Source organism: Falco rusticolus, chromosome 2, assembly GCF_015220075.1.
Source record: "Falco rusticolus isolate bFalRus1 chromosome 2, bFalRus1.pri, whole genome shotgun sequence".
NCBI classification, from domain to species: Eukaryota; Metazoa; Chordata; class Aves; order Falconiformes; family Falconidae; genus Falco; species Falco rusticolus.
This window is the reverse complement of record NC_051188.1, coordinates 102,574,107-102,595,797: the sequence shown is the minus strand read 5'-3', so window position 1 is coordinate 102,595,797 and position 21,691 is coordinate 102,574,107. Positions and strand designations below refer to the sequence as shown.

At 40.5% G+C, this 21,691-nt stretch overlaps 1 protein-coding gene across 5 annotated transcripts in view; it reads right to left on the bottom strand.

Moving 5' to 3' along the window:
- Positions 1–21,691, bottom strand: part of LOC119143448 (amyloid beta precursor protein) — a 229,077-nt gene that overhangs the window by 66,825 nt on the left and 140,561 nt on the right. For 3 of the 5 annotated variants that reach the window (XM_037377728.1, XM_037377730.1, XM_037377731.1), the window contains exons 7-8: positions 18,099–18,266; positions 5,442–5,575 (exon numbers count right to left, since the gene is read on the bottom strand). In XM_037377728.1, the coding sequence (XP_037233625.1) occupies positions 5,442–5,575; positions 18,099–18,266 (302 nt within the window). The remainder of the gene's footprint in view (positions 1–5,441; positions 5,576–18,098; positions 18,267–21,691) is intronic. The other 2 variants (XM_037377732.1, XM_037377733.1) reach the window with 1 other exon arrangement.

The window sequence follows — 21,691 nt, the reverse complement described above, 5'->3', positions numbered from 1 at the left end:
TTGTGCCTGCCTGACTCCTTTTGAAATCGGGCTGCAGGGGACACCAAGAGGGAAAAAGGAAGTATGGAACATAGCATCACTCCTAATAATGAATGACAAGTACAAAAACCTCATTATATTGAAAAGAGCAGAATTTACTCCCATTTTTACACTGGGGCACTGAAGCATATCTGCAAGAGAAGAATTTAAGACAGACATTTGGGTTACAGGAATCAGACCAGCAGAGGTGCTTGCCTGAAGGTTTGCTTAGTTAGAAGGTCAGTTGTGCCAGTAAGATGCCTACATTTGTCATGGGCTTTTGTGCCTCACTTAAGTCTTGAGCCTTTTTCTGGTAATAACATCATTAAACCTCTCCAAAGAGCCCTGACTGTAACTGAGGGGGGTATTCCTACTAACCTGACAGTCAAGTTTCATGGAAGAAAATAGCTTCCCCACACACAATAACAGAGATGGTGGGATCTAGGGAATACAGGGACCAGTATTATGAATGCCTTTGTCACGGATGCAGACAGTGGGACTGGATGCACCCTCAGCAAGTTTGCAGATGACACCAAGCTGAGTGATGTGGTTGATACTCTTAAGAGGGACCTTGACAGGCTTGGGAGGTGGGCCTGTGCAAACTTCATGAAGTTCAACAAGACCAGGTGCGAGGTCCTGCACATGGGTTAGGGCAATCCCAAGCACTGATACAGGCTGGACAGAGAATGGATTGAGAGCGGCCCTGAGGAGAAAGAATTGGGGCTATTGGCGGATGAAAAACTGAACATGAGCCGGTAACACGCGCTCATAGCCCAGAAAGCCAACTGTATCCTGGGCTACATGAAAAGAGGAGTAACCAGCAGACTGGAGGTGCTTCTCCCCCTCTACTCCACGTTCATCAGACCCCACCTGCAGTACTGAGTTCAGCTCTGGGGCCCCCAACATAAAAAGGACATGGACCTGACAGAGAGTCCAGAAAAGGGCCACAAAGATGATCAGAGGGCTGGGGCACCTCTCCTGTGAAGACACGCTGAGAGAGTTGGGGTTGTTCAGCCTAGAGAAGAGAAGGCTCTGGGGAGACCTTACAGCAGCCTTCTGGTACCTAAAGGGGGCCTACAAGAAAGCTGGAGAGGGGCTTTTTACAGGGGCATGCAGCGTTAGGACAAGGGCTATTGGTTGTAACCTGCAAGAGGGTAGATTTAGATTAGCTATTGGGTAGAAAGTCTTTACAGTGCAGGTGGTGAGACACTTGAACAAGTTGCCCAGAGAAGCTGTGGGTGCCCCGTCCCTGGAAGTGTTCAAGGTCAGTCTGGGTGGGGTTAGAATTGGATGATCTTTAACGTCCCTTCCAACCCACACTGTTCTATAATTCTACGGTGCCGCTGGCACTAAGAATCAGCTGGGGACCTCTCCAGTATGTTGGAACTAGTTGCATGCAATGATCCAAAAAAACCCTTGAATACCACACCAACTCTGTTGGGGCTGGTTGAGGACTGCAGTACTTTCAGATGATTTCTTTGGAAATGAACTTCCAAGATGCAAGACTATGCTATGAGACAGGGTATCATTAAGTTCCTATCATAAGTACTGTACATGCTATGATTCCTAAAATACTGTAAACAGCCAGAGGAAGAGTAAATTTAAGACACAAGGATGTCACAAGATGTTTGAGGAGAGAAATGTATAAATATACCGCTCCCTTGAGTAAAGGTTCAATATCTGGTTCTGCCAGGTTATTTAGCAGTAAGTATTCAAACGAGGGAGCTGTACAGGAGTTAACAAACTGGGAAGAGGAAGAAGTAAAGGGGAATTGTACCAAAACAGGAAACAAGAACCACAGCATCCTGCAGTTTGTTAGCATAATCTCTCCCTGTTACACGTCAGAGAATAATGAACATGTAAAGGTTACACATGCATTGCTGCATGGCTACCCTGTTTGCATGGGAATATAGCTTTGTTGTCATTTGGAGCTGCATTAATAATTATTGGGAAAAGCTTAAAATTGTATGCCAATGTAATTCTCTTTACAGTACTGCCTAGGAAAGTTTAGAAGCCTTGTTGATCCAGGTGCAGTGCAGATGTAAAGGCAGAAAAACTTTGATGGCCTGTAGCCTAAAGGGACAGACACTTAAGAGCAGAAGCGATTAACCATTCTGAACCATAGGGGTGTCAGGTTATCGTACAGAAAGACCACGTACTCCCATAGCAAGAGAGTTTTAGGAGCTGTGAACTATGAACCAACACAACCACTGACAGAAGCTGGGTCTCTGCCTGTGTGAATGTCTTCATGCAAAAATAAAAAAATCAAGTTGTCAGAATTTCATGGTAAACAAAGGGAAGTTTCAAAAAGAGGATATACAGAATACCTGCATCTGCCCTGATGTTTTGATCAAAATATTTAATTTTAATTTTATTTTTTAAATGATAAACTTCCTTACTCCTTAGATGATTACATTTTATGTGAACTAGAATGCATCTGATTTTTTAATTAGTTAATTGGCTGTTGCTAAGTGTGCATCAAATCAAATACTGTTTTAAAACTTGCTGCTTTATTAAATAAAAGAAATATCTGTATTTTGTGAACAAACCAATTCATTTCAGATTATGACACTTACCAAGATTGAAGAATGATGTGATCATTTTCCTGAAACCACTGACCATTTCCTCTTTTTTCAACAGAATAAAAATGGGCATTTCTACTGCTTTATAATCACCCCCCCCAAAAAAAATACAACCCCAAACTATGTCTAGTGCAGCTGAAGAACTTAGCTAGTGACTCACTTGTTAACTTTTTTGAAAAGAAAAACGTTGACAGCAAAAGCTTACTGAGTTAATCTATTTAGCAGTATTTTTAACATTACAAGTAACAGCTTCAAAGTAATTTTTAATTAATATACATTAAGAACATATCTTAAACATATTTTAAAGAAAATATAAACCACAATTTTAAAATAAATTGCCAGAAAAGGAGACCTGTGGTATGGAACTAAAACATATCAAGAGTTCACATGAGGGAACACAGAATGGTAAAGTAGCTGGCTTTTTATACTTCTCTGTAAGATCTTTGGTTTTTAAAATATTTGAAATTTTAACTGGGAGAGGTTAGGTTCAATAGTGTATAAAAATTACGCATAGAAGGGAAAACTAAGTTTTAAAAATTTTGCTCTCTTCTTCAAAACTCTGCAGGGGTCCTGTATACTTCAAGACATACGTGCTTTAAGCTGTGATTTCATAAGCAGCTTAAGCAAATTAAAGACCAAAGATCTTTCTTTCTTGATGTACTTATCGTGCTGCTGTTTCCCAGGTCTGATTTAGCTTGCTGAAGTGGCCAGAGTTGGTTATTTCACTTTTTTTTGGAAGAGTGACACTGCAGTGAGATGAGGGAGCTGACCTGCCTCACCTCGCAGCTGTACGCTCATTAGCACTGACAGAAAGGATGGCTGGGAACGTGCTAACGAGGGCAGAACACGCAGCATCACCAGCGTGATGTGCTAAAAAGGGCAGAACACATGGCAGCACCAGTGTGATCTTCAGTCAAACCCCTGAAGCACGGCCTTCATTTGTGAGGTTGCCCCAAACGCGCATGGCAAAATGTGCAGCGCGTTTACCCAGAAGTTTTCCGATACTACAGTTCAGTGCTTTTCCCAGGTAATTTTGCTGGCCTCAAGCACTGATGTTGTACGTTCTCTCTGTATGACATTTTCTGGGTGCCACTGCATCTCATTAGTTTTTCCACAAACCATAAGCTTTGCAGAAAACAAAATATACAGTTCACCCGAATACTGCCCTTAATTACTAAGCTTAACCTTTACATACTGGGATTTTGGAGACAAACCTGAAACTGCAGTGAGAATCTGAGGACTGCTCCCGGGAAACGTGCCCTTTACACTGACTGTCCTTCACTTTCAGGAAATCTGCTCCTACAGCATTTTTTAAAACAAGGCTGTTTCAAAGGGAGGAAATAACCAGCAGCCGTCCACATGCCTAGCTGGGGCAGGATCTCTCTCCTCCATCGTTCCAAGCTGGCCCTTCCCAAACCAAGTACTACAGGCACACAGAGATTCGTTAAGGAGAGGACTGGGATGAGCCGCTCCCTAGGCAGGAGCGCAGCACACTGCTGCCTTGCCAGCCATTGCTCACCACGCACCCAACTCACCCCATGGCTTCATGCTGGCTCTGAGCCAGGTACTGCACGCACCCACGCTCAGCAACACTCACACCTCGGCCACTGGTTGTTTTAATGAAGTTGTTAACCTTCCAGAGGATGGGAAATGATACCACTTTAAAAAAATAAAGTACTATTTTCTCTCTTCATGAAGGAGACAGCTTGTTTGGGCTACAATGCTTGTCAAGGAGAGGAAGAAGAGGAGCACATGTTTTTCCATCTATTAAATGTAATATTCTCGGCATCTCATTTGCACTGATCAGATGACTGCTTCAGGTAAGATGCCCTGCTCCATTTATTAGAGAAGTGCGCGGCATAGCTACAGTGCCAGTAGACGGGGACTTATTCGAAGAGCTTAACTTCAGGCTTACTCAAACATTTCAGCACAGAGCTAAAGGTTAATGTGTCAAGTAATACACAGGAACACTGAAAATGCAACCGAGGAACAAAGTTACAATGAAAAACTACAGTAAAATAGCTACATAGATATATGGAGTGCATCTGAATAACACTACATTATTTTTTCTGTTTTTAAAAAAATATGCACCACAGGCTTTCCTTTAAACCTCTTGTATTTTTAATTTGTTGTTAGCGCAGAACTGTGACAATTTTTTCATTTTTTAATTGGCATTGCTATTATAAACCTTATTTCTGAGACAGTGGATAGCTCATCCCTGTTTATAAATCCATGGGATTATAAACAGTGTACAGTTTCAGGCTACACAAATCTTTTTGGTTAAAGGAAATAAAAAAGTTGATTCAGTTGGATTTCGGTTCAGTTCCATAGCAGTGATTTTTGCCCTTTTCTTCGGCTTTAGATGCATTTCATGTTACCTTGAGGCTCAAGATCATTACAGGAACATAGGCGGTCTATATTACCCCAGGACATGGCCATGTATGCGTACAAACAGAGAACGAAGCTAATCACAAGAAATCTCTATCAGCTGCTGCAAAGGATGGATGACTAATACAGTGGTCAAGATCTTTACTTCGAAACAAGAATAATCTCAAAACCCAGATAGTCTTCCACACAGAAGGCAGTGATTTTTAACCCTTTTTTTTTTTCTCCTTTTTACCAGCACAAGTAACTGTAGCGACTTACAGTTGCAGCTGTGACCCAACAGCAAATGCTATGTCCCAGCCAGCTGAATTTCTAGACAGGGTCAGAAAGGCAGTAAATGGTGTATTTACAGCACTAACCAGGCAGGGCAGTGGGCTGAAGCTTTGGGAAATATGACCGTTGTATGACTTGACAGACAAAACTCCCCCATTCAAGAATAAAGAAATTTCCCCTTACCTGAGACATCCTTTCACGGTGCTTAGCTTCAAGTCTCTCCTTGGCTTTCTGGAAATGGGCATGTTCATTCTCATCTCCAGGTGTCTCCAAGTATTTGTCAACAGCATCAGGAGTGCTAGCAGCTGTGGTAGGGACTGAGGTAAAATTTTGAGATGGGGAGAGGCAAGGGAGAGAGGAAGAAAATCAGAATTTCTACTTTAGTATAGGTAAAATTTAATCAGACCCAGCAGGCAATATCTGCTCTAAATTCCACTGGAATAAAGCCATTCATTTAACCTCAGAGAGATACAAAAACATAGTTTAGGTGGTTATGTTACACACAGAAAACACATCTAAATATACAAGGATTTCACCCCTGCCCCATTTTATATACCAGGAGAAACTTCTCAGAGTGAACAAAGCAATGTTATTCAAACAGGCTAGAAACTGTTGCCAAAAAAAATATTCTAAGGAAAAGGTGCCTGGCAATGACTAAAATACATAAGCTAAAGAAAGCCCCTGGCAAAGTTACATGCTTTGTGTATTAGTTTATTTTTCAAAGGTAAATTGTAACACATGAGTGCCAATGTAAATACGTTTTAAAGCACCTATGGACCCCACAGTACTCTAATGAAATACCTCAAATCCTTCCCTTAGTGACAGCTTGGCCTCACAGGCATTTACTTTATTAGCAGCAACTTTGATTAAGAAAACCACTCATGGATGCTGGAAATAATCAGCAAGCCTGCACTGATTGCTAGCTATTTCTGTTGGATAACCAGGTGATACCTATCACACTGGTAGTGGAAAGATTTGCATTTGGGGTAATACAAGCAAAGTGAGCAACAGTTCCCTCTCTACACAGTGACACCCAGCAACCCCTACATTAACTCGAGTAACATTTCTGTGCTAGGGCCACACAGCAATTTAAAAAACTATCCAATGATGATCAACTATTCCATTTCAGCTACATTGTCCCTAAATACTTTATTATATAATTAGTTTAATTTCCCTGGTCACACTTAGTACAACAACTGCAAAGTTAAGTTTAAAAATTCTGACAAATTAACAAAGACCGTACAACTGGTTCTGCAGGATTTTTTTTAGAAAATGTGTTTGACTACATGTACTATAGTTCACTTACAGAGGCAATACATTTCAGTACATAGACTAATACAAGTACAGAAAAACCCAGGATCCTCACATCCTAAATATTTCTCGATGACTTTAACAAAAGCAAACTTTAATCTGACCATGAGACTAAGTAACTAACATCCAGTATTTATTTATGACTACTTCCCCCAAACAAACTGAAGCATAAACACACCTATGCTAAATCATTAAAAAAAGTTTTTGGAAAATCATCAGTTAGTACGTGTTAATCTCAAGGCAATACATCCTCAAATTTTACGAAAAACTTAACCTGAAATCCAACCTTTTCCTCCAATTTTCCCCTAGATGTATAACCCCAAAAGCAAAACAAAATTTCAAAAAACAAACAAAGTTTTTGTGGTTGGCTTCATTTGAGGTATCTCTACATATTCTCTGCAACAGGCATAAATGGTTTTGGCTGCTGTTGGTATAAACTGCACAATGGATTTTTTTAAGTTACTGGATCAAAGGGAAGGCCTTGCTTGCCTCCACACAAACAAACAAAAATCTAAAAGCAAAAAAAATATCCAATTCAGATGTCATAGGCAGTGCAAATGATCACTCCTCCCACTGTTTTTAGATTTGTTTCATAAATATTTAATTACAAGTTTACATTTTGTGAAATTGTGGACTTTGTTACTGAAGTACTGTAACAATCAAACAGGAACAAATAAGCTTCCTGACAAGTCACAAAAAACACAGAAATAGAATGCTACTCAGTATTTTCAGTGCTCTCACAACTTCAGACAATTTGAAGTCTGTGATACTGTTATGAAAGCATAAAAATTCTCTTTCTTTTTAAACTCTTAATGATAACAACCTGTCTTCAATGTTAATGTGGTTTGTGCTGGGGTGGTGGCTGCTGGAAAGGCTACAGCCAGTGTAAACAAATCCCCAAAACAAATCACCCAAAGCTTGGACTGACTGAAAACATTTCTGTAATGTTCAGAAGCATTCCTAAGTATCTTTGCCTTTCAATCTCTCACGGACCAATTAATTTCATCTTCATCTTTCCTGAAGCTGCAGTTAAGCGTAGTACATTTCAGTCCCATTTAGAAAATGAAAATTTTATTTCAAACCAGGAAGGAATTTACGAGTGGCAGCCTGAGCAAAGGCCATCCCTTCCAGGCTCCCCTTTCCCGACAGGGGCTCACCAAACACCCCCAGCCAAAAGCAGCGAGTACCACACTGTTTAGCTAACCTTGCTGGATTTTCCTTCCATGACTAATTGCCTTTTTTTTTTTTTTTTTTTTTTTTTTTTTTATTCCCCAAAACTTGATGAGATGGTCTGGCAATGAGTTCCACAGTTTTATCAGGCTCTGTGAGAAGAGGATTCCCCTCTGCCTACCCCTTCCTCTCACTGCCTCTGCAGGACACAGCAGGGTTTAGTATGGGAAGACGAAATGGGGGGCAGCTCTAGCACATTTGACATCCTTCTCCATCTTTTACAGGTTATTTTTTTTTTTAAACTAAAGTCTGTACAAATGTGAGTGGAAAGAAGTGCTGATCTAAATAACTACCAACAAATTATGCAAATTTAACCTTTAATTTATTGAACAGGGAAAAAGGTCACCAGCATTTGGACCGAGATCAGTTAAGCCAGCTGCACATTCAAGGTCTGATTTTCAAAAGCTCCCATCTCACATGTGCGGCCTTTACAACCCAGATTTTCAAACAACATGCCTGCTTCTACCGGGATGCTTGCTGGTGTGTTTCTGAACAGGTAAGAGTGCCTGGTGCTGAGGATGTAAGAGCACCAAGCCCCCTGTAAAGCTGCACAAAACCCAATCAAAGCAGCGACAAGGCGGATCTGGATGCCTTTGATGGCCAGGCTGTGCCCAGGAGCATGGGAAAGGCTGTGAGGAGCACACTGACAGCTGACCACAACCTGCTCTCTCAAGCTAATGCTAAAAAGGGCAATGCTAATGAAGAATGGTTAAGAAGCCCCATCAGTTACACTCATCCGCCAGGCACTGGACTACTAATTTGATTTAGAAAATCTCTACTGGGAAAAGATTTCTGACAACAGTTTTATCGGAAAGAAGCAACTGAGGTCTGGTGGTTGGAGAACAAAGCCAGGCAGAAATAAGTCTGGAAATCCAGACCAGAAATAAGCCACCCACTTTCAGTAATAAGTGCAATTAAGTATTTGAACAACTTATGCACAGATATGCTGACTGGCCCCCAAACATCCTTGAAAACATCCTGCTTTGGCATCTCCTTCTGAAACCCAGCCAGTGAACAGGTGTGAAAATAAGGGGTAAAATGGCTGTTTTCTCCCTCCCAGCTTGCTGCTGGCACTGGTCCATGCCCAGCGCATGTCAGAGCTGGCTGAGCCTGCGCAAAGCCAGCCCTAAGGACTCAGCCTACCTACCGCTCCTGGGACATTTACTTGGCTGCTTGTGGCTGAAGAGTCCAAAACATGGACTAACAGAGCCTATAAAGACAAGTATGGCCTTCTGTCAGAAAAAATACATGCATGTTGGTACTGACTTAAAGAAAAAAAGTCCCCTGTACAGTAATGGTGGTACACTCAGGGATCACATCTGAAGCAGCAACAGTTCTGAGGCTTGGCGTCTCCACCTTCCATGTCCAGTCTCTTAGCTTCCAAAATTTTGTTAAACTAGATGAATGCTCCTAAAGTGGATTAAAAAGCATGTTGTTTAAAAATGTCTACTAGTTTAACTGAATGAGATTCCAGGCACAGGTGATGTGAAGAGACTTAACAGATGAAAGAGAACCCAGTGTTCCAGTGGGATGGTCTTTCCTTTCTTAATAGTTGGGTTATCTCATTGGCTTTACTACCCATCAAGGCTCAAATACTTTGTCATAAAAGATTGCATTCAGTTTCTGTAATATTTCATAACTTGCATTAACAGTCAAAGAATAATTACAGGTCAGTGTAGCAACCTTGGTCTGAAAATATAATTAAGTGTACTGACATAGAGAAATCACATGTTTAGAAGTTACATTCCTTCTTCAACTTTACTTGCAAAGACTGATCCTATCTTCCTTTGATAGGCTATAATTTAAATAGTTGGTATGGCATCAAAACAACAGGCAGCTTGAAAGACAGTTTAGTAAATCTCTCACAGAGACTTCTTGGTAAGCAAAAACCCCCACATACCATACTCATATTATTCCTTATCTATTGCCTTAACTGAAGTTGATACTTGGCATCTAAACTAGATTTAAGTTAGATTTTCTCATATAAGAATTCTTCTGTGTAAGAACTTCCAAGATACATTTCCTGACCATGCATAGCTAGAAATTGGCAATCATGCTTTCACTGCATCTCCATCAGTGCAACCTCCTTCTCACCAGCCCCAACAAACGCAATTTTGCCTTGCTCATATCCATCCATTTGACACTCCCCTCAGCCTTTAATTGCTCAGATCAATCCCCTTGGAGTTCTTTTATTCATTGTATGCTTGGGAGGAGGTCCCCAAAACAAACTTTTCTCAAGCATCTTTGCAATACTCTGCTTCAAGTTCATTCTCTTTTGATTTGTCACCATAAGTTTAAATATTTATGAGGGAAAAACCCCATTAAATTATTTACTTTTTACATCAAATGAAAATAAATACAAGACAGAAGTATTCTCTTGAGCATGCCTCCTCCCAAGATGGTAAACAAGAGTTATCAAGTTCCACAGAGGGAAAATCAAACCAAATCAAACCAACAACAAAATAAAAAACCCCAATAAAACAAAACAACCCCCCCCAAAAGAGAACTGTGATTAGATCCAACAAAACAAATTACAGCAAAAACAGTGTCTACTGTAACACATTACATTAATAAAATTTACAGTGCTTGAAATTATCAATGGTCAAAATCTTGTATATGAAAACATTTGTATAATTTTCCTTTTGAATCCTAAACTGCACTCAATTGCTTATGAAAAGTCCCAGTCCAACACTAGCTCCAGGTGTGGTTCAAGGGTGAAATGTAAGTGTGAATTTGTATTGATGAAGAAACTGTGGATCACTTGCATCCACTAAGGGCAATAGTCAAAATAAAAAATTTAAATAGATGATACTGGAAGTCATCCTGTTACTTCTCCTAGGCACTGAATGGTAAGTGCTAAGCACTCACAATAAGTGAAGAACTGCAAAAGTGTGTTTTTCTTAATATTTCATCTATGCTATTCAAATTTGGCCTCAGCTTCACCAAGATGCACAATTCACCCAGTTTTCATGCCAGAGAAAATAAAATTCAGCAGATACGGGCAATTCATGCTGGAGATGGTGGGAGAGGGACACATTTATTAAGTAAAGTCTTGAGAGGTAATGTCCCCTTTACTGCTAATTTGGGAAGCAGTAAGACAACTGAATATAAAGAGCCTTTGTGATGAAGCAACAGGTTGTCCCAGTGTGACTGGCTTAGTGAATTTGTATAACAACTTGAGTTTTTTATGAATTCAAATAAAAGATTTCGTACTTATTACATGAAATGCTTTCTTGCAACATCACTACTTACAAAGGCAGATTTTTAGAATTTAAAATGGTAGAATTTAAAATACAGAAGCCTCGTGCTATCTCCTGTAGTGCTGTGACAGATTAGTATTGTAGCTAGTTGCTGTGATTAATATTTTCCAGCACTAAAGGCACTGTCAAAAAAAAACAAACAAAAAGCATTCCTGGCATGAAGCAACTTGCAAGCCCTGCTGCTTTTATAGGCAGATGGCTGCCAACTCCCCCATAAAGCTCACAAGCAGTGAAAGGGCAGTATCACCCAGTCCAGATGAACCTGCTCTAGACATGGCCTGACTTCCATCTTTGAGCCTCCTACTTGACCTGAAGCTCACAGAGTCTCTGAAATTGTACAGATAAAACAAGCAATCACCTGTTAAATGAAACAAATGATTAATATGTGCTACCTAACTAAAAATTGAGTATACTTTACCATTCTGCTTAGAATGTACTACAGGTTTTTAATGCCTTAGACATGCTCTGGAAGTTGGCATGCAAGTTTAGCTGCCAAAACATTTCACTTCATGCTACCTAGGCTGGTATCAAGATCCCAAACAAGGAACAAATGGATAAAGGAAATCACTAACAATCAGAGTATTAAAAAAGTACATACTGCTATTGGCAGGAACTCCAAACAGAAATTAAACTAGATACTGCAAAAAGCTGTATGTCATGAATTTTCCCCTCACTGAAAAGCATGACCTGGAAACACATTAAGAGCCATCTCATCAGTTATCAGCGACAGAGGGATACTAATCTGCATGCAAGCTGAAGTCAGCCTCTATAAAAAGCAGTAAGAGTGGGTCCCCCATACTGGTCTTGTGCACAATATTTTAATCTGTATTTAAGAGGGTGTGAAATCCCACGTATATTATGAAATTGTAGCTTTTAGTATGTTCCTTTTCGTATGTTCCATTTGAAATTGAAATAATGTCATTTAAACATCACCAAAAGATCTAGCAAGTCTGTAAGTTTACAACATTTAGTCTAGAGAAGAAATACTGTTCTAAAATCACCCAGAAATCTGTGATTGTGCTCTAAAATGATAAAAAAATAAAACAATGCATGTTAACATTTAACCTTACAACTAGGTTTCTGGGCTTTATGTAAGGAAGGAGGCAACTGACACCACTGAATCCTGTTGGCTACATCTGTTGTTAGCTGCAGGAGTTCAGTGCGATGATAGCCCCCCTATTTTATAAAAGACATTTTAATTATATGTCAGAGTTTTCAAAAACTGACTGTGCCACCAGAGTAGAGTTGACTCCTGGTTTAGATGCAGAACAAACGAAAACACGGCAGCATGAATTCCACTCTGCCCTGAACAGGTCACACTGCAGCTGCAGGAGCTGCGGGGAGAGCTGTCTTCTATACCACAGCTGACAGATAAAGCCCATTTCAGACAATGAATTTTCCCAGCTTTGAAGCTCCTTTTGTCCCCAAATTAAGACTTGAACATTAACGTAATTTCAAAATAGTACTTGTTAAAAAAATAAATATATTTTCTATAGATTTAAGGATGTTTAACAAGCAACAATTAAGAGAGTGAAAAAAACTGTACAATAGATTATTCTTCAGTATCACAGTAAGACAGAAATCATTCTTTCGATAATGGCAATTTATCATCTTCTGCTTATTCTTGTCAATACATAACCATTCTGAGGTCATTAAATCTGAATTAACTGCCTGATAGAACCTAATGACTTCCAAGGAGCCATTATGGCCAGTCACACAGTAGAAGTTTGAGTCCCTATATTGAATAGAAACTGTAGACAGTATTGAACACCCTTATTAAAAATCAACAGAGAGCAAGTATGTGGTCTGGCACGCTGAAGGAATTGGTAACAAGATCCTTGAAGCTTTCTACTTCTAGGACAATTATATAGCAATTCCCATGTAGCTGGATGATGAATGAAAAAATTCGACAGTTAGCTCCTACCTAACAGACAAATCATTTTTGTCACACCTCACAGCATCGATCAGATTTGTGGATAGCAAAAAGAGTCTAACGCCCTGCATGACAGGACAGACCCACTCTTTCAGATCAAGGCAAAGAGACTTCAGAAAGGAAGCAGAATAAAAAATCTTGGGTTTTTTTTTTTTTTTTCTGTAGACAATGTGTTCAGGTATTAGTATTCAGTATTCATACTTTCAGTATTCGTAGTATACAAGTACTTGTGACAACAGAACATCCTCAGGTTTTGGTTCAGTCCAATTTCAATGTATTATGAGAAAACCAAACTCATATTGCACCCTTTCATCCTTTGCCCACTATTCAAGAGAAACCCAACTGCTGTCCGTAAAAACTAATTTGTCCTGCAAAGCAAACTACAGCTAGACAAAGGAAAGATGTGCTTTTAGCATCCATCTTGTCTCCTGCCTAAGAGAGGCTCACTGTTTTTTTATAGGACACAAGTGAGCAACAATAACACGAGCTATTTGAGATAACTCATATTGGAGAGAAAAAGAATACAGAATGAAGTAAATAACCATGGCAGGGTGCAGGGGTGTGGTGACAGTTTATTAAATTGATTACTACTTAGGAAAAAGCCTTTGTCTTTAATTAGGGATCCCTTAACTTGGACGGTGAGCTCAGGGAGCACAAGGACAACTTTAATAAGCAGGTGGTGTTCGTCTTGAGCCCCCTGAACAAGCAAGATATGAGCAGGAACATTCAGACAATAAATATTTTGTGCAGCTGTGGCTTGATGGTAACTCCACCACACTTGGGCATCTGGCCAATGTCCCTGGCATGCGTGAACCTTGTGAATCATGAGATATTGCATGCCTGCACTTAGCCTAAACTTAAAATGCATACACTGTAAACTATTTTGTTTTCTCGCTGAGTATAAAGGCGAGCAAGATCTGGGACTGGGCCAGAAGCCTCACCTACGGGTGGACACACCACACAGGAATTTTCCCAGTTACCAAGAAGCATGGTGCCAGCTCCAATGAGGCTTCCCAGCCGAAGTGTGGGCCTGGATAAGGTGTTAATTGGCGATGTATCCTTTTCTTAGTCTCTGTAACGCTTTGCAGTAATGATCTGATGCTTTGTTCCTAATGGTCTTTTATCCTATTGTGCATAATAACTAGTATTGCTACCTTTTATCATACTGCATGCTATTTTTCCTTTATAGTGTAATATAATAAACTGCATTTATTATATTTGATTTGGAATTCATTTTTGCTTGGTATCCAGTCAATCAGCAAAAGAGGGGGAAGGTGCAAAGATTAAACAGAAAGACTAAGTTAAGGGTGAAGGGGCAGGGGTGAAGACAGGACAAAACAGGGGTGGCCTAGATGGAAACTCTTCTCCAAGTTTTTCTTTTTTTCTGTGGGATTCAGGTGAGGGTGGAATCTGCACTACAGCCAGGTAAAAAAAGCCAAGCAACTAATTCAGCAACATTAGAAGGGTATCAAAACCAAGATCTCACTTAAGTGCTAGAACATAATGTATTCAGCACTTTAAATATTTTTCATTACCATTTCTATTCAGCAAAATGATGGAACAATAAGGAGAAACAGCATGGTGATACTGAAACAGCAGATGAAACCAGAGGAAAACAAAGTTATTTTATTAACAGAAATAACAGGTGTATAGCTCAGGGTATAGAACACACTGAAATAGCATAAAAATACAGGAACTAACTATGTAACTAAAGTAGTGTGGAAAGTGTACCCTAAGGACTCAAACCTTTGAGAAACTACTGAAGGGAAAAAAAAAAAAAAACCAACCAAAAAACCCCACCCAACAAAAAGGCAGGAAAAAGCCCTCTGGGATATCTATTTTAAAAGATCAACTCTACTTTTCCTCATGGCCAGCTGTGCAAATGAAGCCAAGCAGCTCAACCTAACTTTAGTTTCCTTAAAGAAAAAATTACTCAAGACTGAAAATTGGGAATCCCAAAGTAAACCGAGGTGTCTATGGAAAGAACAGAAAAGGTAATGTTCTTGGCATTGTTTTATTGAACTGAACATAGGGAAAAATACCAAACCAAACCCAGCTTCTACAAGATAGTCCAACAAGCCTGGGAGATTCCTCTCTATGTATTATATCTGAATGTACCTAATGAATATCATATATAGCAAATGTTGACGTTATTTCTTATTTCATTTCTGATTCCACATGCTGTGAGAGAATAGCCAGTCTTAAAAGAGAAGATCATTTATTCTCACAAACAGCATGAGCTGAACAACTTTGGCTGCCAAGAGACAGGTCTGAAGACGACAGACAATCTGATTTCCAGATTTCATTCAATCCATAATATTCTTTTCCAAGATCCTGGCCGAGGTCACCCCTTGTAGCAGAAGATTTCCTGCAAAAAGGTCACTAGGCTGATTGGAAGTATAATACAGAAAACTCAACTGTATTGCTCTTATATATGCTTTCACCTACAACCTGTATATGAAAGGCAAACCCACTGCATTATTGAAGTAACATCCCTCCAGATTTTACTGTGTAAGTATAATCCTCATCAAGTCTGTTTTGTGATGTGACTGCTCTTTTAGTCAGCAATACCATTCTGTCTGTGTAATAATTTTGCAGCACTATGAAAGCCAGAAATGAAACACTCCAGATTTGAAGTACTGAGTGAGTAACTACAGCTCTGTATGCAAGATACACGATCTTTGGAGATCTTTGAGTCTGCACATAGTCCCATTGCAGAACTGGGACAAAGAAACATCCATATGGCTCAGCTTCAAGGGCAGGTGCCAAAAGCAAGCTGTAAAAACGGGATGTTTAACAAAACTGCAATCCTTCAAAAGTCAAGATCTACTACAAGTCCTTATTCATGCTGTCGTCCAGCCTTCATAAAAATATTGTAATTTTTTTAGTAACACTGACCAAGGCAGTAATAATCCTCAGTTCCTACCAGGTATGTGAAAAGGCTGACTTCTTCCAACAAGAACCAGAGTATGCAGCTTTTAGAAACTCTTATACTGACCATTAAATAAGATGCTCAGCACAAAAGGCCAACAGCTATTCTTCATTTAATCCTACTTTGTTGGACATGAAATGTAAGGATGAAGCCCGCCCCCCCCCCGGCTTTTTTTTTTTTTTTTTTTTTCATTTCTGGGGAAATAAACAGGTTCTCTCACAAGAGGTGTACTTTCAGAGGTAGACGACCTTCATTTGCCTTGTATGGACCAAGACAAATGCCTGCAGTATCCAAAGTTCTATGCAGGTAAAGAATGTTGAGTTGTGTCATTTTCCCTTGCTGAGGCTACTTAGATGCAAAGTAGTAAAAAGTTCAGTTTTTCACCTGTTTGCCATTACTAGTTTTGATGGTCACCATCTTGCCTGGGATCAAATAACCACTTATGTGTGATACTCACCCACATGTGACTGAAAAAGGTAACCATCCTTTACAAATTCTCTATTGGCCATAATAGTAAGGAATGAACACAGCCTCATCTTGGCTACCTGAAAGTAAATGTGCAAGCGCTCAAGTGGCTTTTCTAGGCTTACCACTCAACATACCTCTCTCTGCAGTGTTTTTCCTATGCCTCTAATCTGCATAAGCCATTCATCTCAGTTTACTTTTCTTTCCTCCTTCCATGTCTACAATATCAACTGCTCATCAGTATCACATACCTTGTATATTTCACTGCTTAAATATTTCTTCTTTAAAACTACCTTTTTTCTTTTCCTACTGCTGTCCTAGTTTAACTTGTTACAAAGTCCCAGTTTTTCTTGCCTGTCATAGGGCATGCAGAGACAAACCACATTTTGCATCTCTGGAGACATCTTGCCTAACACAGCAATGCAATGGTTCAAAATTTCATTCTATTGCATAGTTCTTCTCTCTCTTCACTACATCTGTTTTATTGCAGAAGGTGATCACTGTCCATGAGGTATCCTTCTCACTTGCCTTGTGGTAGACTTTCTCCGCATCCCTCCATGGCGTTTTGCCATGAACAGCTTGAAAAGATGCCGAGATTAAATGCAGCTGGAGCACCAGAGCAGCAATCCTGCTTCCACAACTGCATTTGCTCCTGCTCCAATAAAATACAGGTCAGCTCCTCTGTTCCATGACACACATAGCACACTTTATGAGGGCTCTGCCTGCATTTGCGTGTATTTTTAAGCCTTTCTCTTACTGCAAACATTTTTAGGCGCCGCCTGGAAAATATTTTACTAAAAGGAGCCTTAATGTGCTGCTTCTGTTCTGCTCCTCCATACTCTGTGAGCAGTCAGGGCAGTCAGGTATGTACTCACTCTTTAACGTGTCAGATGTAAATGGCAGCTAATACTCTCCCTCAAGAGTACGTGCTGGCAAGGCAGATGGGAAGGGAGCATACAGGAGGCTCCTCCTGAGCTCAAACCCAGCTGATAAATCCAGCATCTGATTTATCAGCTTCAATATTCTGTAATGGAGTAAGCCTTCCTTCTCAAACCAAAAATCACAGTGCAAACACTCTTTCTTCAGGGAAAATGATCATTAAAAATACATGGTTCGTTCTAAGTGGGAGCTGATTTACATCCATGCATATCACAGCCCTTAGGGAAACCTGAAAAACCTGATTGTCATTTCTCCCCTTTTCTTTGCAAACACATACAAAGTATTCACTCAAACTAAAACCAATCAAACAAACAGAAAAAATACCTGGAAATAAAAATTCTGTTCTTCTAATGAGCTTATATTACTTTGATTAAAAAAAGGTCAGAAATAATACATGAAAAACCACTGGAAACACTATGAGCTATTTTTAAACTTACCTGAGGTTTCCCTAAGGTTTGTGTTTTTTCCTGCACATGCATTGTAGGTGCACACACAGACACACACAAACATGTCAGTACGCTTCGACAGAAAATTAAGAGAAGGTGAGTGCGAAGGCCTCATCTAAGGAAGTGTTAGGCTTTCAGCTACCTACTTGCAGACTCCCCATCTACAGCACCACGCAGTCACCCACTACCATGCTGGGTTAGCAAGAGGCTAATGAGGATCTAAGCGGTGAGCAGAGGTGTCGGACAGACCGCGGCCGGGGGTTAGTGTGAGCCCAGGCTCGCTCCCACGTGGTGGGAGCCAGGGAGGCGTGGAGGGGCACTTACTGACGCTGCCACAGACCGCCATGCAGTACTCCTCTGAGTCAAAGTTGTTCCGGTTCCCGCCGCAGCCGCCGTAAAAGAAGGGCGCACACTTTCCTTCGGCCACGTCAAAGTACCAGCGGGAGATCATCGCGCGGCAGGGACCAGTCTCGGCTTGCTCAGAGCACACCTCTAGTCACAGGAGACCCGGAGGAACCACATTTAGCATGTAAATGGTAGCGTCTCGGTTTCCTAATTAGGTGCCTCTCAACATCCACACACGCAAGGGAGGAAGGAGGTGCACCAAGGAGGTGTTTCAGGGAACGGGAAACCCTTCCCTGGAAAACCACCCCGGAGACAACAAAGGTAAATTTTGAGCTGACAGATTCACGCCACTAAGTCTCCTTAGCCTGCCTGTACTTCTGTGGTTTTAGCTACTTTATCTGCACACACTGCGGGGTGCTGCCCCGAAACAAGCTCCAGTGTGGTGGCAGTGGAACAAGCGTGAGGTTTCATCTGCCTCCAGGCCAGAGGGGTACAAACACTGACCGTCTGCGGGGTCTGCCAATGGCCCCAGGCAGATTCCTGCCCAAGCAGACTACCCAGTACCTGTCCAGAAGGGCAACATCTGAAAGCAGAAAGAGACACATTTTCTCTTATTGGTTTTTTTTTTTTGTTTTTTTTTTTAGCTATATACTACCTCCTCCCTGCCCAAACTGAGGTGGTTTCCCATCTTATACAAAAGAAAAAACAAAATTGAAATATGAGTTATAGAAGAAAACAATTATCTTCAGACACCTACTTACATAGTCACTGCCGAAGAAACCCCCCCTTGCAAGCTGCCCAGCACAGAGTTTCTAATTCATAGTTCAAGGGCTCACACATATGAAATTACTGCCATAGTTTTAACCCATCCATGGGAGGAAATCTCATCCCCAGTCAATATATAGGGAAAAAATTTAAATGGTTTGTGTTTGTGTTCACTGTGAGCTGCCACAGTCTCTGCCTACATCCTGCAACACATGAAAACCTGAGGGAAGAACCAAACCACAAAAATTAAAGGAAGACAAAGCAAATTCTGCCTGCAATTTGGAGTTCAGCCAATTACACATGTAAATGTATAGCCCTTTACCAATAATGTTCCAAACAGACAAAAACAGTTTTATCTTTCAATGTGCTGCATAAGTCATTTCAAATCTACATAATATTAAACACCAATACACCCCTCATTTGCTTTCATCCCACGCACTCCATCGGCAGACAAACCGGTATGTTCAACGACAGGCTTCTAAATTCTCTGTATATATTTGAATTTTGTGGAAGGCAGATCCCTAAGGGTTGAAAGGTATGAAGAAATATCAGTGCATTAGCACTGAGAATCCCCCGCATGCTCATCAGCTCTCAGATGTTGGCTACAAAGAATCCTGTTTTTCAGAGTCTCTCCTGATCCATCACTTCACTCTCCCCGGGAGCACCGCTCTTTATAAATAGGTTTTATTCCACTTGTCATTGGCAGTCAGTATATACCCACATTTCCTTAAATATATAATACAGGTAGAATTTTACATGGGTTTAACATTCACATATCGGATCCATAAATAAAGTCAAGAATCAATTTTAGGGAGCATACATTTGATCTAGGAGGAACAGATCCAAGCATACGCAACCATCAGGGATGTGCTACAAATGTCACAGTTCTGGGGGAAGCAATTAGGGGCAAAGGAACACCAGGTGGTTTTTTTTTAACTTTAGAGAAAAAACAAGTATATTTAATTGTACAACACATTAATTACAATTAACTGTATACTACCATACGATTAATTATAGACCACATTTAGTATACAAGCACTTCTATTTATTTTAAAAACAAATCCAGCCCTGCCATCCACGTATACAGTCAAATCTCCACACAAATCCAACTCTGCACAGCCTTGGAAGAGCTGCCAAATGTCAATTAGAGATGAATAGTGACTCTTTATGTTAGAGAGACAGGTATAATCAAGAGAAATTTTGCTGACAGGAAATGTCATTTCAAAAGACACAAAGATCTCAACAACTCAGTCTTCCTTAGTTAATGTTGACTACAGGCTGACCTCTACCCACACAGTAAGCTCCTTCTAGGTTTCCCTCAAAATGCTATTTCTGCTGTAACATCTGACTTATTTTTTTGCACTGTTAAGCGCTATCGGGATGGGAACGGTTCACATATTTATGAAATTTCCTATAGTTACCTCTCTCCAGAAATAGCAGCAGAGATTTTTTTTTTTTTTTTTTGTATGTGCAAAAGCAAAGCTAATTGTCCATCAAATAACTGATGCTAATGATAACAAGGAATTGGCTCTTTGGAAACCAAAGTCATACATACACATGAAGATACACTTGAACAAGCATTCAGGAAAACCACAGGGCAACATATTAAAAAGAGCAAACCTGAAGCTCTGCAGCCCAGCGTTGTGGCCAGACACCTGCCTCCTGCCTGATCTGTCATCTCCCATCAGGCCGGTGGTGACAGTGCAGGGCAGTGGAGGGACATCCTTCCCTCCAGCCTGTACAGCCAACCATACTGCTGTTGGGGAGACCTAAATGATCATTACTTCACTGCAGACAGAAATGGTCTACTGCGAACAGTTTACGACCTAAATGAAGATTAAGCAAGAGAGGGGAAAAATACTTCGGATTACTGTTTCACAGTTGCTCCGTTTGAGGGAAGTGTGTTGCTGGTCCAGTCTAGGAAAATTCTCAGTGCTGTCACCCCTTTCCCAGTGTCACCAAGACCATCCACTACCGCCTGGTCTCTGTGTGGGGTGCTCAGAGTACCATTGCTTCATCCCTGCTTTGGGGTAAAAGTACATTTTTAAACCAGTTTCCATGCCTAGGAAATGGTCCCATAGCTCCTGTTAGTGCTGTTGCTCCCCCTGTCCTCTCTCCATATCCTCATCACTTGTCCTTACAGAAAAAAGCCACTGCATTTGATCCTCAGCTGTACCACCACTGAGAGGATGGGGAAAGGACATGCGGAGATGGGAAATTCAACAGCTTTTATTGGGCTATCAATCCAAATACCGTTTCCCCATACATGACTACAGTGTAGCAGATAATGCGTTATGATGGACGAGCTATGGTATTTTCACAGGTATTAGCAGCAGGCAGGCAGTATACAATGCTAAATGATTAATCAAACAATTAAAAGCTGTCTTTGCTTTATATATAAATCCTGTTGCTGAAAACTGATTAAAAGATGAGTTACTTTTTGCCACTGTGAAATTCAATTTTACTTGATACCACAAATAATTTTTATCAAGTACAGCATTATTGGTGAGCTTTGCTTTGAGGAACATGCGCACTCTCCCCCCTCTGAAGGCGCATTTTTGCCTTTGCCTCCATGAAACTGGGTAATACTAGAGGACAAGCCTTTGCCACAACCCAGGTTCATAAGCTGTCTAAATTCTGTTTTCAGATGCTTACAGTTTTCAAACCATCCTTCTTCAATAGTAAAATTTCTCTCATCTTCTCTGTGCCCTGAATCAAAGATTACAGTTGCCAATACCCTCCTTCTCTAAAACCTTAGATATAGCAAATTATTTCTGAGATAATCAGGAAAGTACAATTCAACTTTC